The sequence below is a fragment of the Rosa rugosa genome, chromosome 3 (assembly GCF_958449725.1).
Source record: "Rosa rugosa chromosome 3, drRosRugo1.1, whole genome shotgun sequence".
Classification (NCBI taxonomy): Eukaryota; Viridiplantae; Streptophyta; class Magnoliopsida; order Rosales; family Rosaceae; genus Rosa; species Rosa rugosa.
In genome coordinates, this window is record NC_084822.1 from 38,274,075 (window position 1) to 38,291,058 (window position 16,984).

The 16,984-nt window shown below is 39.0% G+C and overlaps 2 protein-coding genes across 2 annotated transcripts; both read left to right on the forward strand.

Annotated features, from left to right (window-relative positions):
- Positions 1 to 2,738: 2,738 nt before the first annotated feature.
- Positions 2,739 to 4,755, forward strand: LOC133737692 (zinc finger BED domain-containing protein RICESLEEPER 2-like). Its single transcript, XM_062165199.1, has 2 exons — positions 2,739 to 4,535; positions 4,636 to 4,755. Exons 1-2 carry the CDS (start codon positions 2,739 to 2,741, stop codon positions 4,753 to 4,755), a joined length of 1,917 nt encoding a protein of 638 aa, XP_062021183.1.
- Positions 4,756 to 14,196: 9,441 nt separating this feature from the next.
- Positions 14,197 to 15,048, forward strand: LOC133737694 (ADP,ATP carrier protein 1, mitochondrial-like). The gene has a single exon (XM_062165200.1). The coding sequence runs from the start codon at positions 14,197 to 14,199 to the stop codon at positions 15,046 to 15,048; it is 852 nt and encodes a 283-aa protein (XP_062021184.1).
- Positions 15,049 to 16,984: the final 1,936 nt, after the last annotated feature.

Here is a 16,984-nt window from a genome sequence, read left to right on the forward strand (position 1 = left end):
GATAAATTCCCCCTCGGTTTTCGCTAGAGAAACCGAGATACCAACTAATCATGCAACCTAACCATGTCGCTAGAGCAAAGCTAGATCACACAACCTTAGTCCCATTTACATTCGCTAAAACATAAAAGGGCTTTGATGTCGTAAAGCCTAAGGTCTCTCGACTCTTAAACTCATGGCACCAAGCATTAATTTTAAGGTAAGGACCCAAGCAATCTAGTTCTTCCCATAAGAATAAGTTAGACCACCATCCTATTAGCTACACATGCTCCTCGGTTACAAAAGATTGTCAAGCTTAAGTTTCCGATTTCATTAATTCCTACAACATGCTTCTAGGTGACAAATCCAAAAACACATGTAAGAAAGCATTAAAGTAAAGTAGCTAAAGGATTCAAAACATGCATATTCATAAAAAACATGGCATCACACTATTTTATACATGAGTTTGGCTAGGGCTAAGGCCTAGCCCCAAATTTATTCTACTCACAACCCATAGTTACATAAATCAAACCCATATACATAATAACATCAAGCAAAAGAGAGGAAGAGTGGAGAAAGTGGTTGGTTACCAAACTAGCTCCCCTTGATGCAAAACTAGTGAGAGATGTTTCAAAGTATGGAAATTTCAGTTTTCTCAAACCCAAATTGCCATACAAATCCACAAAGCTCTTAGAAATTAACTTGAAGAACAAAGGCTTGAAATGATGAAACTAAGGTGTGATTGATCAAAGATGTAAAGGATCTTCGGTTTTTGGTAAAAACCCAAGACACTTTACACTTTTCTCTACACAAAAGCTAAACTAAACTACCTAAAAGATGAAGAACTATGGAAAATGGAGAGGAAATGGAGAGTGAAAGGAGATGAAATGGATGAAGGAATAGAATAAAAATGTCCAAATGAGGGGAGGGTGCTTTTATAGGCCAAAAGTGATGAATGGAGGGTGGAGATCAAAGGAAACGAAGGGCTAGATGTGATTGATAAATGTGTAAGCACAAATTATGGATCTAGTCTTTGACTCCATATAGAAATGACTTAGAATGCCCATAGATATTTTGGTGGAGGAGAAAAAGTAAGGGTATAAGGGTCATGTGTAAGGGAACAAGGTAATAAATGGGAGACAAATGTGTAAGGTGTAAGAATGAGACCATTTGTCATCATTCAAATTTTGAATTTCAAAATAACCTAGACCTAAAGTCTCTAACCCTAATTAGCTATTCCAAGTCCTCCACACATGTTCTCGACCGGCCAACTCGGCCGGAAATGTCCGGAATCCGGCGTTGACCACCGTTGACCTATTTTTTGTCCGTTTGCGCACTTTCTTCTCCTATCTTCCTTCAATTGAATCTCCACCGAGACTTAGGAATTGGCCTCCGACCTCTTCATAAGAAATGTTCCTCCATGAGTGTAGATCATCCTGGTAAAATTTCAGAGCTTAGTTTACCGTGGTTTGGACGGAAATTCTGCCGGAATCTGTACAGGTCCGGTTTTGCAGTTTTCGTCTTCTAGTGCAGAAAATTGGACCGATCTTTTGAAGGCCTTCCACTCCGAAATAGCTCTTACACTATTCATAACAAATGATCATTAGGATGTCTAGAATGGATCTGGAAAGTTTCAACTCATTCGTAGTTCATTTGGTCAATCTGCCGCTCCTTCTTCCTTGCATAACTCGGTTTCTCCTAGCCGGAGTAGGAAAATGTGCTAAAGTTGAGTTTTTAGGGCATTTCCAAGCTTTTCCATTATTTCCTAGCATGATAAGAAAAATATAATAAATATATATAAATAAACACAAAGGTTAAGAAAAAGTGCAAGATTAGGGGAATAATTACTAGGTAATTATGGACCTAACAGATCCCCAATTTCTTTCCAATTTCCCTTCACACAGCAAGCATGATGAGCCTCAACCTTACTTTATTGTGAGGATTTGATTTTCAGCTTAAGCTTGTTCAAGCACCATCCAAGACTCTAACTCTCTTAGTAAGTAGCCTCAACCTTACTTTGTTGTGTTTCTTGTTGGGTTTGCTGGAAATTGAAATTCACCAAAAAAGATCAGAAATTTCATGTTCTTAATCATCTGTTTATGTCGAATTGTATTTTGTTTTTTTGTTTTAGTCAAAATTTCTTCATTTCATTCGATAATTTAAGACCGGGAACCACAAGACAGTGTGGTCAAACAATTTTGAATCATATGGTAGGAGCGATGGTTGTTGCTATTATATCATATAAATGGTAGGAGTGATGGTTGTTGCTTCCAGATTTAGTTTGCTGTGTGGTAATTGGATTTATACACTCTTAGATTTGGAGGAATAGAAACAATACATAATTGAGCTCATTATTCAGTACTGAATATTGTTGAATTATATACGAATTTGGATAATTTATGTTTCTTGTTTACTTAATTTCAATTGGGTTTTCCTTGATATAATGTTTATGGAGCTCTTTTGCTATTTTATACTTCTATTTTTGATATGAGACAATGGATTGACCTGACCCTGTGTTGCTGTGAAATGGATCTAAAATTGGTAACTAATATAGAGAAAAGTACTTGTTGGGCTGTCTACTGTCTAGCATGTAGCAGTAGCTAATGAAATATTGACCTATGATTCATACTTTTTTTTGCCATAATTTCTTTTTGCTTTCAATCTCTTAGTTTGTTTCTCCAACTATTATGAAACAAAAATACTAACCATAGCTGCTGATTCATACTTCATCTCCAGGTCAGTTATTTGATTCAAATCGTTCGATGGCTAGAGCGAAGAAGGTAGTTGCTCGGCCTCATCCAACCGCTTCGGGGCTTGAAGACTCTTCAACCGCAACTTCACCTTCTGCTCCTCTTCAAATTGAAGCTCTTCCTCCAGCAACTTCAAGCCAGCAAGCTCCTACGGGTTCAAACCAGCAAGTTCCTACTACTGCAACTCAAAGTGATCCTTCTAATCCAGTTAGTTCAGCAACTATTAAGCGTAGTTTTGTTTGGGAGCACTTTAAGGAGTATGATAAGGTTGTTAAGGGAAAAGGTGCTGAAGGGAATGATGTAGATATTGTTAAGAAACGAGCTTATTGTATTCATTGTCCTAGAGGAAAAATAGGAGATTTTGCAGCAGATAGTTCTAGAAATGGGACTTCGGGGATGATTAGGCGTATTAATCAATTCTGCAGGTATTATCCCCCAAATGTTAGTAAGAGTCAGAGGATTCTTGTGGGAGATAAGTCTCTAGGAAACAAACTTACTGCAGTAGCTTATGATCAAGATGACTATGTAGATGCTTGCGTCAAAATGATTGTCATGGATGAGTTGCCTTTTAGCTTTGTTGAGAAAAAATGTTTTAACCGGTTTTGTGCTAGAGTGTGCCCTTTGTTTAAAGTACCCTCTCGTAGGAAACTAGTTAGAAGGTTCCTAAGCATATATGATGCACAAAAAAAAGAACTATCCAAAATTATGAAGGATTATAGAGTGTGTCTCACAACGGACACTTGGACTAGTGTCCAAAACATCAATTATATGGTGCTTACTGCCCATTTTATTGATGTTGATTGGAAGATGCACAAGAGGGTTATAAATTTTTGTGTTATCCAAAACCATCAAGGGGCAACCATAAGTAGACTAATAGAGTCTTGTTTGCTGCAGTGGGAGATTGAGAAGGTGTTAACCATAACTGTTGATAATGCATCTGCAAATAAGTCGGCTTTAGAGTGGCTTAGATCAAAGATGAATAAGTGTTCATCTTACAAAACAGTTTTAGGTGGTAAATACATGCATGTGAGATGCACAGCTCACATAACCAATTTGATAGTGGGACATGGCTTGAAGAGGCTGCAAAAGAGTGTTTTAGCCATTAGGAATGCTGTCAAGTATGTTAGGTCTTCACCTAATAGACTAGACAACTTTAGGAAAGCTGTCGAGAAAGAAAAACTTCCTCTTACAGGGCTGGTTTGTTTAGATGTCCCAATTAGGTGGAATTCAACTTATCTAATGTTGGAGGCAGCCTTGAAATTTAAGAAGGCTTTTGCAAGGATGGAGGAAGATGATGATGAGCTTTATCTAGGTTATTTCAAGGAACCAGAGGAGGAATATGATGAGGAAGGCAATGTTGTTCCTAATAAGAACAAAAGAAACAGAGTTGGACCTCCGGATGAACCAGATTGGGAAAAGGCTGAGATTTTTGTTGATTTGCTTCGTGTTTTTTATGATGTGACCCTTAGAGTTAGTGCAAGCTTGCATCCAACTGAGCATACAACATTCCATGATGTTGTTACCATGGAGAGAAACATAGAAAACCTCTTCATTGCACCCGATATGGCAATTGGTTCCGACACTGAAAATGTATTAACTGATATGGCTGCAAATATGAGAAGCAAATTCTTGAAGTACTATGGTGGCTTTACACACCTGAACCACTTGGTTATTGTTGGACTTGTGTTGGATGCAAGATTCAAGCTTAGAAATTATACACATTTTTTGAAGGAAGAGGGTATGGATGATGTCGATGTGCAAAGTAGAACCAATGAGATTAGATCTTTGTTAATGGTGCTATATGATGAGGTACAACTCTTTTTATTTCAGTGTTTCAAATATTAGATTTTATGATCTTATGAGTATTAATACTGATTTTATGTGTTTATACATGTTCTTGCTTCTATAGTATGTACCGATCATAGATGGTGGGAGACATATGCATAGACATCAAACCCTACAAGTTCAGGCAGCACAATCACGAGTAGAAGCAGCAATACGAGAGTTGGTGTGCGGGGTCAGTTGCTAAACTCTTGGAGAAAGGTGGTCCAAGAGAGTGAAGAGGCTGTAATGGCACATGAAGTTGATCAATATCTAAATGCTCCCCTAGAGTTTGTTGAGGAGGAGGAAGATGGCTTCGATATTTTGTGTTGGTGGAAGATAAACGGACCCAAGTTTCCTGTGGTGGCAGCAATAGCAAGAGATGTACTTGCTGTTCAAACATCCACAGTTGCATCGAAGTCTGCATTTAGCACTGGAGGGAGAGTTATTGATGCTTTTAGGAGTTCATTGACTCCTAAAACAGTGGAGGCTTTAATCTGCATGCAGAATTGGTTGTTGGGAGATGATATTGCTCAAGAGGTAGAGGAGCTTACAATTGAGAACATAGAGTTCTATGAGCAGGCTGAGAAAGGTACCTTGATCAGTTTCAATATCTAATTTTTGTTTTCTGTTTTCTTACATGTAGTTTCTCTATTACTAACTTTAAATGCTTACTTAGATCATGAGAGCACTGCCTCCAGCAGAAATATGCGTTCAACAATCCCGAAAGCAAAGGGGAAGGGAAAGGCTGCAGTGGTAAATGTTGACTAATGAGTTTATGAGGTTGTAAGACTGAGTGTGATAAACTGATGAAGGTTTTTTCAAATGTGTTTAATACTTCAAGACGTGTAGTTAACTAGTTTTTATCATGTAATGGTTTGTAGACTTTAAATTTCTTATTTCAGACTTTAAATTTCTTGTTTAAGACTTACTTAACTTATTGTTGAATTCATGAATTGGTTTCTGTGTTTATTCATTTATTGAACTTATTGTTGGAATGTTGATCTATTGAATTGGCTATTTGTTGTGTTGCACAATGCACATTGCATTTGTTTCCTGTCATAATCTGCAATTTGCATTACTACATTACATCCATTACTACAATCTGCAATCTGTCATAATCTGCAATTTGCATTACTGCACTTGTTTCCTGTCATAATCTGCATTACTGCAATTTGAATTCATAATTTGCAATATGCAATTTGCAGTTTTGCACATATTGTATTATTTTCCATCTTCACTAGTTCATTTCTTCTTTTCAAGAAGTCTTCAATTCATTTTAGTATTTTACATTGTTTGATTTGGTTTAAGGCAAAATTGATTGTGTAGACTTATAAGTTGCAGTGCTAAAAGGACAGCTGCATCCTAGAATGATTGAAATCTGAAAATTTTGGATAGCTGTTAAAGTACTTAAGTGTGGGGAAAAAAAAAAGAAAAAGGAATCGGGTATCCCCAATTGGGCCCGGGCCCGACCCGATCCCGATTGGTTTCGGTACCTTCGGTACCAACTTTGAAAAAACGTAGTCCCGTCCCGTCCCGTCCCGAATAATATTTTCAGTACCGGGATCGGTATCAGTCAGTAACCGGCCCGTCCCGGCCAGTGCCCAGCCCTAGAATCTGTCGTTACCTCCATCATCATCAGAGTTATACTCTGTCCCTAACCTTTCCTCATCTGAATCATCTGCCCCAAACATCTGTTCATTGTCTTCTACATCATCAAAACTTTCCTCATTAGTCTCCTGACCTCTACCTACTTCAGAAAGGCCCTCCCCTGGATTAGACACAACCTCAGATTCTGTTAACCAGTCAAAGAGAAAATCATCATCCACTCCATACCCTGCATAATCATCATCATCTTTTGCAGGGTTGTAATCATCATCATCAGAAGCTTAAACATAATTTTCTTCACCCCACTCTGCTACCTCATCTTCAAGCTCTTCGTGAAACCAGCCATCATCTGCAACTTCATTTTCAGGCTCTTCTTGAAACCACCCATCATCTTCACGCTCATCTTCTTCAATCAGTTCCTATATCTGCATTTTCTTCTTCCCCTTATCACTAGGGTCAACAGTTGGAGCCCTACTAGCTTGAGTTGGAACTTCATCTTGAGCCTCATTGATCTTCACACCAGGTAGAGCAGGTACAGCCTTCTTTCTCTTTGCACACAGTTTATACCTCCTTGATGGTGTTGTCACTGGTTTTACCACCTCAGCATGCCTTTTAGGTGAATCAGGAATCTCCTCAATCTTCACCCCTGATTTTGGCTTCCTTGGTGTACATACATGTACATTTGCAAGCATAATTAGCTATAATGGGCCACGCTCATTGTACCGCCAAAGGTACTAATTCCAACTACAGGAATGACATACCGATACACCGCCAGGCGAGCTACAACCTCAGCGTCGGATCACCCCCAGGTCACCGCCGACGCGCCGCCACGCGCCGTGCCAAAATGGCATCAGTAGCTCCCAGAGCTGGGAACTGAAGCACATCAGTCCCACATCGAAAACAAGGAGGAGGTCAGCCTCCTCCTCACCTATAAAAGGTTATCTCCTCTCTCCTCATTAATTACTCATTCAATACTTACCTACTGTTACTTTGTCAACATAAATACATTGACTAACTTAGGCATCGGAGAGTTGAAGACCGCCCAGCGCGGTCTCCCTCTGACGCTGCTGTGTATTTTACTTGACAGGTAGCGGAAGCTTTGAGAGTACCACTAGTATCGATCCGTCCACCGGATCAGCGTTAGCAAAGGTTCAGCTACCGCCGAACTTTTAGACATTAACACTTGGTGAGTCAGGGAGCTCCTCTATTATAACCCTAGATGATCCAGCTTGACTGCATCCCCAATTAGGTATCTGATCCTCATACATGAACAAATCCTCCAAATCTTCATAACCCGGGACAAGCTCTAAGTGGTCTAGGTACATAATAACCAGTCTGATTTCTAGCACCATGCAACACATTCTGATGACATCCAAGTCATTGTTTAGCTTAGACATGGCTTCTTCCTCACTGCCAATAGAGTACCAGTAATCAATCCTTGTTCCCACATACTTAGACTTGATCCCTCTCACCATGCCATCCACCTTAGTCAATGACATTTTGTCCTTGTCCACATTATCATAGTAGCTAACAGTTCCACCAATGTACTTGCTATCCTCATGCTTTATGTAGCCACCATGGTATACCTTGATTGTAAAATAATCATGATGTACTGCAACACAAGAATACAAAATCAGTGAGCACAATCTCCTAGCCAAACAAAGCAACATATGACAACAAATGTAAGGCTGCTGACAGCAGGGTTCCAACATAATACAACAATAAGCCCTAAACAATAAATAGGGTAGCTGAAAAAGGCAGCTTAAACAAATGGTTAACCCTTATCCACCAACCCATTTCACAACGTTTCCAACCACTAAAACAGTAAGACCCTAAACAAAATTGAATTCTCCAGTAGGACCACAAAGTACACTACCACAGTACCACTTGTAATCACGGGCATTTTGTTAAATCCCCTATTTGAGCTACCCAACAACAAGCACATGCACCATTCATTATTCAATTTCAACCAGAAATAGATAAACCCTAGAAAATTAAAAATTAAAAACATAACCCTAAATCTCGAAACCCTCAATCTGAAGCTTCTAAACTCTATCTCTGATAACCCACAACTATAACCCTAAATTGGAAGCTTTTTTATTTTATTTTTTAAATTTTAAATTTTTATAGAAAAGATGATCAAAGGATTTCACTCCTACCTCCATGGTGACTCGAACCCATGACCTAGATCTTAGGTAGTGGGTGCCCTAAATTGGAAGCTTCTAAACCCTAAATCCATAATACTTGTAAAACCCACACAAATAAATTCATTGAAATTGAAAACCCTAACTCACCGTAATTGGGGATTTCGTCTCCTCCAGCTTCGATTCGAGGTATCCATTCATCTGTGGGGGCCCCGGCCATGTTGCCAACAAGTCGTGTCTATAATACAGTAATCTCTTGATCTGGGTTTCGAGTTCTGTATGGAGAGGATCGTGATGAGAGAGAGAGAGAGAGAGAGAGAGAGAGAGAGAGAGAGAGAGAGAGAGAGAGAGAGAGAGAGAGAGAGAGAGAGAGAGAGAGAGAGAGAGAGAGAGAGAGAGAGAGAGAGACTGAGTTTAGTGTTTCATTACGGGTCTTGACTCGTGTAATGGATTCGTAATTAAGTCAAAACGGTCACAAGGGGTTTTTAGGACATTTCGGCCAAATTAAGGGGACAAAGCAGAAATGTGGGCCCTGCTGTCTGGTCCAGCTCAGCCAATGACATCATATTTCGAGCCATTTTTGAATTTTGGAGGCTTGTGATGGAAAATAGAAATGAAAGGACCATCATGATTAAAAAAAAAAAAATCAGAGACCAAACTGATGTTTGCCCCAAAGTTTGAAGGGACAAACTGAATTTAGTCCTAAAAATTACTCACAGAAATCAGTGTGAGTAAACAATTCTCACTGAAATCAGTGTGAATTTAAACAAATTTGAATTAACTAAGTACACAAATGTCGATGAAAACTCTAACTACCACTGTTTTATGTCTGTAATAAATTTGCATCTCTCTCTCTCTCTCTATCTTTAATAGTATTCTTTTAACAGTTTACACATATCTGAGTCGAGTGCTTATATCTCTCTTTTCCCATAGCCTATCTTCCCCTTCCCAGTCTCAGTCTCATCTTCGATCTTCCCAGCCTCACGCGCATAGAGAAAAGTCTAATGCAGGCCCCAAACATTGAAGGCAGATCGTGTTGCTGGATCAGAAAGGATATTGCGTTGGTGCTCCAATCGAGGTGGTTGATGATATCGTCAGAGGGTGCAAATGTTTCGGGTTGATTCTCCTTTATGATTGCCGATACCATCGATCAATGTTTTGTTTCATATCCCACCTATGTTAGGCTGGACTTGGTCCGATCTGTTGAACGACTAGGATAGTGATGCTTGGATCGGTATGTTTGGCGGCGTTTTGAAGTCGAATATCAGCTGCATCTCTCTTTTGTTTCTGTTTATGTTTTTTGTGTTTTGTTCTTTAGTTTCCTTGTTGTTGTCAACAAGTCCTTAGTACTCCGGTGAGGTTACAAATCTAGAAATCTAGTCAGATTCTTTAGGGTGGAGGACTTGGTCTGAGGTAAGTCTTGATGCGACTTGTTGGCAATGATTTAAGCCCAGATCTGATTTTCCTGAGGAGAGGAATTAGTTTTCATCCCCTTCTCCTCCTTGTATTATTTTTTTTTTATAAAAATTGGGAATTAATGCTAGATATAAAGATTTATAATTAGAAGTGAATACTGTTATTATTATTTTTTTATATCAAGGAATACTGTTATTTTCAAAATTTAATAAATCAGTCAGATTGCTTTTTTTTTTTTTTTTGAAAGAAAAGGGCTGGTGTAGCGGCCCTCACGCCTTAACCATTAATGAAACCATAGAATACACCGGGGGGGGGGGGGGGGGGGACATAGTGCCTTAACCCCAAATTACAATAAGCCCCAAGAGAACCACCCGAGATAATAACAGGCGTCTCATATAAGAATATGCATTCTAACATGCACCCTTTAGCGAAGAGTGCTCTACGGGCTACTCTATTCGCTTTACAATTGTGGTGACAAACCGGAAAGATAATGCTCACTCGGAGCCATGAGTTACCAATACTATCAGCTTTCCTAGTATGCTGCCACCGGAAATATACCCCGGTGACACTTAGCTTCATTCTGCCACTAGGAGGCTTCGACCATTTGACAAAGCAAGGAACTCGCCTCCTACCTAGAGCAGACATGGCACGCAAGGTGCGCAGGCCGGGACAAAGCCCACATCTCCAAACCAAAACGTGGTTAGGACTTATTAAAAGCATAAAATAAGCGGCAACTAAAAAACCAAACAAGCTGAAAATTAAAATCAATATAGCCCTGATTGGGCCCAAGACCCGACCAAAAATGTGGAAAAGCCCCACCAAGCCCGGAAGAGTTCCAGCCGCATTCCCACCGTCACACACCCACCACCATCTGCCGATCGAGCCTTCACCGCCGCCACAGCACTGCCATGAATACGCGGCCACTCGCCGGACCGGAGATGACAACTCCTGTTGGCCAGATACCAGATCTGGAATGGGTTTGGCACCACCGATCGGTTCAGATCGGATCGATCTCCCCCTGGCAGAAAGATCTCCGATCCTAGCTTCCCTCCGCCGCGCGGCCCCCAACTCCGTCGAGCCTTAGCGCCCCATAGCAGTGAATGCAGCCTACACCACCCTCTCAACCCCGACAACCACCATCGAACCCGACCACTCTTCCAGCCATCCCAATCTCCTTTCCCCATCATCGATCCAGATTTCAGACCCAAATCCTCCACCAACCAATCAAGCAGCCAAAGTGGCGCCAGAACACGAGATCCCGTCCGACGACGACGTCGCTAGGACGTGCCGCCGGACGGAGAAGCAAAACAACTTTTTTCTGGATCTAGCGCGTGGAGGCGCGTTCTAAGTTACCATCACACACAGATTGTATTAGTTCACACGGATTGCACATATTCATTTCACACTGATTACCATCACACACAGATTTCAGTGGGTAATGAGACTAATACATACGGATTAAAATCAGTATGTAATAGCCTTTTTATTAGTAGTGCTCCTTTTTGGTAAGTATTCAATCCTTTGAGAAATATTTAGCTTTCTAAATATTTTATTTCAAACATAATGCCCGTAAGAACACATTATAATTGCATAGGTACGAGTAAATTCATGAAAATCTCCGAAACTTGAAGTAAATTATTCATAAAAATGCTGGTGGTAAACAACAAAGGGAGAGCTACTTAACAATTATCACTTTTGATCGTTGAACCAAAAAATGGTGTTTTGGGGGATAAAGAACAAAGAAATAAAAAAGCCCAACAAGCTATCTCAAAAATTTGCAACCGACATTCACTAGCTAGCTTGCCGGTCAAGTATGTGTTTATTTTATTATTATTATTATTATTTTGGGTGAAAGTATATGTAATAATTTGTATACTAAGACTACGCCCCATACCCAAACCTCGAAACTTACTGAGATCAATCGACAGTATCATGAACCCTAGCAAAGCTTACAAGTTATTGGGTTTGAGTGGCAATGCAAGCAAGCAAGAAATAAAGCAAGCTTACAGGAGATTGGCATTGAAGTACCACCCTGACAAGCACACTAACTCCTCCAAAACCATCAAAGACGATGCCACCCAGAGATTTAAACAGGCCACAGAGGCCTATGAAAGCCTCACGAACCCTAGCAACCACCAGCACTTCCAGCAAGCCTATCATTATTACTATCAGGACATCTTTTATTATTATCATCAGGATGTCTATTTTTATGATAAATATGGTTTCTTGCATAAAACTTCATAGTATGATCCCTCCCTTCCCTTCTCTATTTCAATTTAAAGCAATCGATATTAATTAATTATATATATGTTAATGTAGATTATATTTCATGATATGCAGTCCCGCTATAGCTTTGATGATTGGTCTTCTGACTTCGCCTACATCAGTATCATGTTTTCACTTTGAGGTATGTGTTTCTATATATTTTCTTGCATGATCGTGTAGATTTTTCATCCCCATATACTTTGATATTCGTAGTTCTTACTAGCTAGCTAGCTGACCGTTATTTACTATGTTTTAACTTATAAATGAATCCCCAACAACTTTATCAATATTTTAAGTACAGTACTTAAGAGTGAAGACTCCAACATGAACAGTGATATGATTAAAGTCTATACCTGCCAACAATGGAGTGTAAATGATAGTCTTTTACGGCGATAAGGTATATACACGCTGTAATTTGCGCGTCGTAAAAGACAAATTTTCTAGTAGTGATGCATAATTAAGTAGATTTATTTTGGTAGTGAAACTGAAACGTTCATTGATTGATAAGATTTTATGGTTGCATTGAGTGGGTTTAGCTCTTGAATTTTGACACTAATCAGGTTTATGGTTGATGCATGGATTAAGGTATGTGAAAGAAAACTTACAAATATATATATATATATATATATATATATATATATATATATATATATATATATATATGAAAGGGTTGTATAAGATTAGAGTTTAATTATGATATGCATGTGTATATGATATGTATAAAGCATGACTTTCACTTAAACAAAACAAGATAAACAATCAGAAGCAGTACAGCAAAGTTGAATCATGAATATATACCTTGGCAATGACTCTAGGGACGTCACACAATTCACATTGGCAACCTAAACAAAATATATACCTTGAATCATGAATGTAAGTTGAACTGGAAACAAAGTAATAATTATGGGAAGACTAAAACCAATAATATTATCCAACAGAATGGTCAATTCCATATGCATTAGAAGCCATGCAGATCTTAAATAAAACTCTTGTATAATTAAGGGAGGAAACAAAGATAAAGAAAAAAAAAGGGATCCGACCCAACTGAGGGAGTAAAGTACTGAAATCTTTACCAGAAGTCTGAATGGCTCTTCAGCCATTTTTGCAGCTAGACCAAGAAGACAACATTCTTATATTGGTGATATTCGATGAAGATAATTCTTGGTCATCCTTTGTTCATAAAAAGCTACATGAAACATTAGTTTGGATGGACAAAGAAAAAGGATACAAAATTCCCTCAGTATCAATTTAAGCAACATTTCCATTCCCTCCATGCATGTTAGTATGAAGCTGAAAAGTAACAAACAAGCTCAGTCAGCAAGACTTGATGTATAGAACGTGGTATTTGAATCAAACTGCATGTAGATCCCTGCGTCCTGAAGCATCTCCAACATTGATTCCCTGAGAAATCACCGCACACAAATCTCATCGCTCCATTATAACTCCGATTTAGTCACTTTTGAAGCAATTTTAGCTTGAAATTGACTTCTAATCATAAAATTGTGAGCAAACAAACTCAATTCCGGCGAGGTCCACAAAAACTAAGAAAATCCATCAGGAATTTGAAAATTGATTGAAATCAATTACCAGTGCGAAATGATCGAAACGTAAAATCGAAGTATGTAACGGAAATTGAACGGAACCGAAGGTTCATGAAGCTTACACTTATCGATCGCTTCGAAGAGGTCGTCTTCATCATCAATGTCTTCGAGTTCAACGAGCTGTAGCTGGCTTTGTTCTTCGGCTCTGAGGACCATCGCAGTAACAGCGTCGGATTTCTGGGTATCGCTGGGCCTCCGGCGAATCTTCCTGCACCGCCGGCATCGGACTCCCGAAATCGAATTTGAAAAGGAGATTTTGAGATAATGAGCCTCTGAGAGGAGGAGGAGGGAGGGAGGGAGAGAGAGAGAGGATGATACGAGTTTGGCCTAGAATTCTATTTTAAAAAGAGAGGAGAGGAAGTTTAATTTTTGGCCGGGCGCTCTTCGAAGTTCGAACAACCACGGCATACAACAGGGAACGCAGTTAAAGAACACAAAATTTCAAGTTTAATGGCGCGCATATAGTTAACGTCGTAAAATTGTGTCAAAAAATTATCATTTATGGCGTGTATTTAAATGCACGTCGTAAATGATACTCATTCACGGCGTACATTTAATGCACGCCGTAAATCTCGCGTCGTGAGTAATCAGTTTTCCTGTAGTGTACTACAGGCAATGAACGCAACGAAAAAGAAATATTATGCCGATTTTCGGGAGGCTGAGCTTATCGGAGTTATATCTGCTGCTATTGTGAAAACAGCTAGTGCTCCAATTGACCGTGTCAAAATACTAATACAGAATCAGAATGAGTTGATCATGAATGGTCGGCTTTCAGAACCATACAAGGGGATAAAAGATTGCTTTGGCCGGATTATCAAGGATGAGGGTGTCAGCACTCTGTGGAGAGGAAACACTGCTAACGTTATCAGATACCTTCCTAGCCAAGTGTTAACCATTGGCTTCAACCATTATTACAAGGTTCTTTTCAGCTGTGATAATCATCTTGTGGGGAACCTAGTATCAGGTGCTGCTGCTGGTTCTTCGTCTCTTTTTTCGTTGTATTCTCTCGACTATGTAAGAACACGTTTGGCAAGTGACATCAAGGCCACAAAGGGCGGTCAGAGACAGTTTCAGGGTTTGATTGATGTCTACAGAACAGCCGGTTTTCAAGGCACATACCGGGGATTCAATATCTCTTTTGCTGGGGCTGCTGTGTACCGCGGCCTCTACTTTGGACTATACGATTCTTTGAGACCTCACCTTGCTGATAGGGCTAATTTCTTTTCTTGTTTCTTGCTGGGATGGGGAGTTTTCACGACTGCTGGATTGGCATCGTACCCCATTGACACAGTGCGAAGAAGGATGATGATGACCTCGGCAATTTCAGAGAATGCTGCTTTTGCTACATTTAGGAGAATCATAAGAGATGAAGGTGTTAAGTCTCTGTACAAGGGTGCCGGGGCAAACGTATTACGCGGTGTTGCAGGTGCTCTTATGCTTGCTGTCATGCTGTGTATGACAAGCTAAATGTGACCCTTTGTTCTTGCAACAAATCTATTGCTGCGGCTTAATTAATTAATGCTTCACATCAAAGAGATGTGGTAAAATCTTGCTTAATTAGGTAATAGGAATTGATCTGTGGGTAAATAAGATCCCTCCCAATTATAATCTAACAGGAAAGAACATACCAGATGAGTATAGAAAATTAATTAAATGAATGTGAGAAAATCTCATGGATAGGGGTGTAAATAAGCCGAGCCAGAGCGAATACCAAGGTGATCATATTCGGTTCATTTGTTTTTTTATCGAGCTCGAGTCGGGCTAAAACTCGAATTTTTTTTTCCGCTCGGCTTGAATATTTTTCTTAAGCTCAAGCTAGGCTCGGCTCGGCTTAATTTATTGGACGAGCTCGAGTTTGAACAGGCTTGTCTTGGCTCATTTGACTTTAAATTAAAAAAAAAAAAAAAAGTAAATTTAAAATAATAATTCAAATTTGATGACTAACCATCACACAAATCCCTTTTGACTTTATTGTAATATGTTATACTTAAATGCTCAGATTCTTTTCCAATTGAAAAGGAAGATAATAAAAAGAAATTAAAGATTTGAGATTAGAAAATTATATTTTTATTTATATTATAAATTTTATTGAGTCGAGTTTTAATACACGTTGAGTTTTAACAAACTCGAGCTACTCACGAGTTAGACGAGCCGAATATATATTATTGTTCAAGCTCGGCTCGTTATTTTATCGAGTTTATTATTGAGCTCAAGCTCGGCTCATTTATCTTACGAACATGAGCCGAACGAGCTAAAATCGAGTCGAATATGAGTTGAACACAAGCTGTATCGAGCCAATTTACAGCCATACTCATAGATGAAAATGTACATACTGGAAAGTTATATGCAGTGGAGTGAAATGTTTTTTTATATTATATTTTTAGTTTTATTATTTATATTTTTACCCCTGAGTTATTTAAATAATTAAAAAGTTAACATAGTGTAAGAATTCATACGTAATTTCATATCCACTTTGGCCGATAAAACAAATTAGCATTCTTGAAAGATGTATTCTTGCATCCAGTTATTACAATTATGCTAATTTGTTTCAAGTATGCTAATTTCTCCGAGAGATGTGAGATCAAGTTATGCCTTACAAAACTTAATGATAGATGACTTCGTCAGATTTTAGAATTATACTCATACTTGAAATCTTGATGGTCAAAACGCTTCCCTAGAACGTACAATCCAAAAATATTGTGGATATTCTTCAGCCAGATGCTCGGTTTGGAAGCAGTACGTCTTCTGCTTAAGATCATGGTAGTAGCCTTTTGAGAATCTTGAGCAATATTATCAGCTTCAATTGTTGACCTCACTTCTTGGAACTCAAATGAAGCTTCACATCTTGTACACATTTCTTGTAGTTTCTTCCGGAAACTAATTCTTCTTCTTGTGCTATCTTCAATAGTAGTGATGAAATCATGAAAACATCCTTCACCTCTTTAAGGATTGTGAGAGATCTCAAGCTACTTGGAGATCAATTTCTAAACCTGTTTGCATTGAAGCGTCGTGCTTAACTGGAATGAGGATTGTTGCACAATAACTTCATTGTTCTATCCTTGTTCATGGCAATATTAAATGGTGCAGCTTGTTTGTCTTCATTTTTTGGCATCATCTTTGAACAAAACTTCCATCTACCTGCTAATCCTACTAGCATCATCTATAAGGTTGCTGATGAATGGTGTGGTACGTGCCCAGGTAAAAGCTCTCTAGTGGCAGAATTTATAATATCTCTACGTTACCATGGAAACCCCCCTGCAAATTTTCAAAGTACTGAATATTGATGGCACTAATTCTAGTAAATTGGAGCAAGTGGTGTAACAAGGAACCACCATATATATATGGTGAGTGGGTTGTTGGTTTCCAAATCAATTTGGGTATTGGTGACATATTAGATGCTAAA

Excerpts from the sequence above, each read along its gene's own strand:
- LOC133737692 (XM_062165199.1), top strand. The coding sequence starts at position 2,739 with ATGGCTAGAGCGAAGAAGGTAGTTGCTCGGCCTCATCCAACCGCTTCG. Across the intron at positions 4,536-4,635 it reads TAATGGTGCTATATGATGAG|TATGTACCGATCATAGATGG; the intron begins GTACAACTCTTT and ends TTGCTTCTATAG.
- LOC133737694 (XM_062165200.1), top strand. The coding sequence starts at position 14,197 with ATGAACGCAACGAAAAAGAAATATTATGCCGATTTTCGGGAGGCTGAG.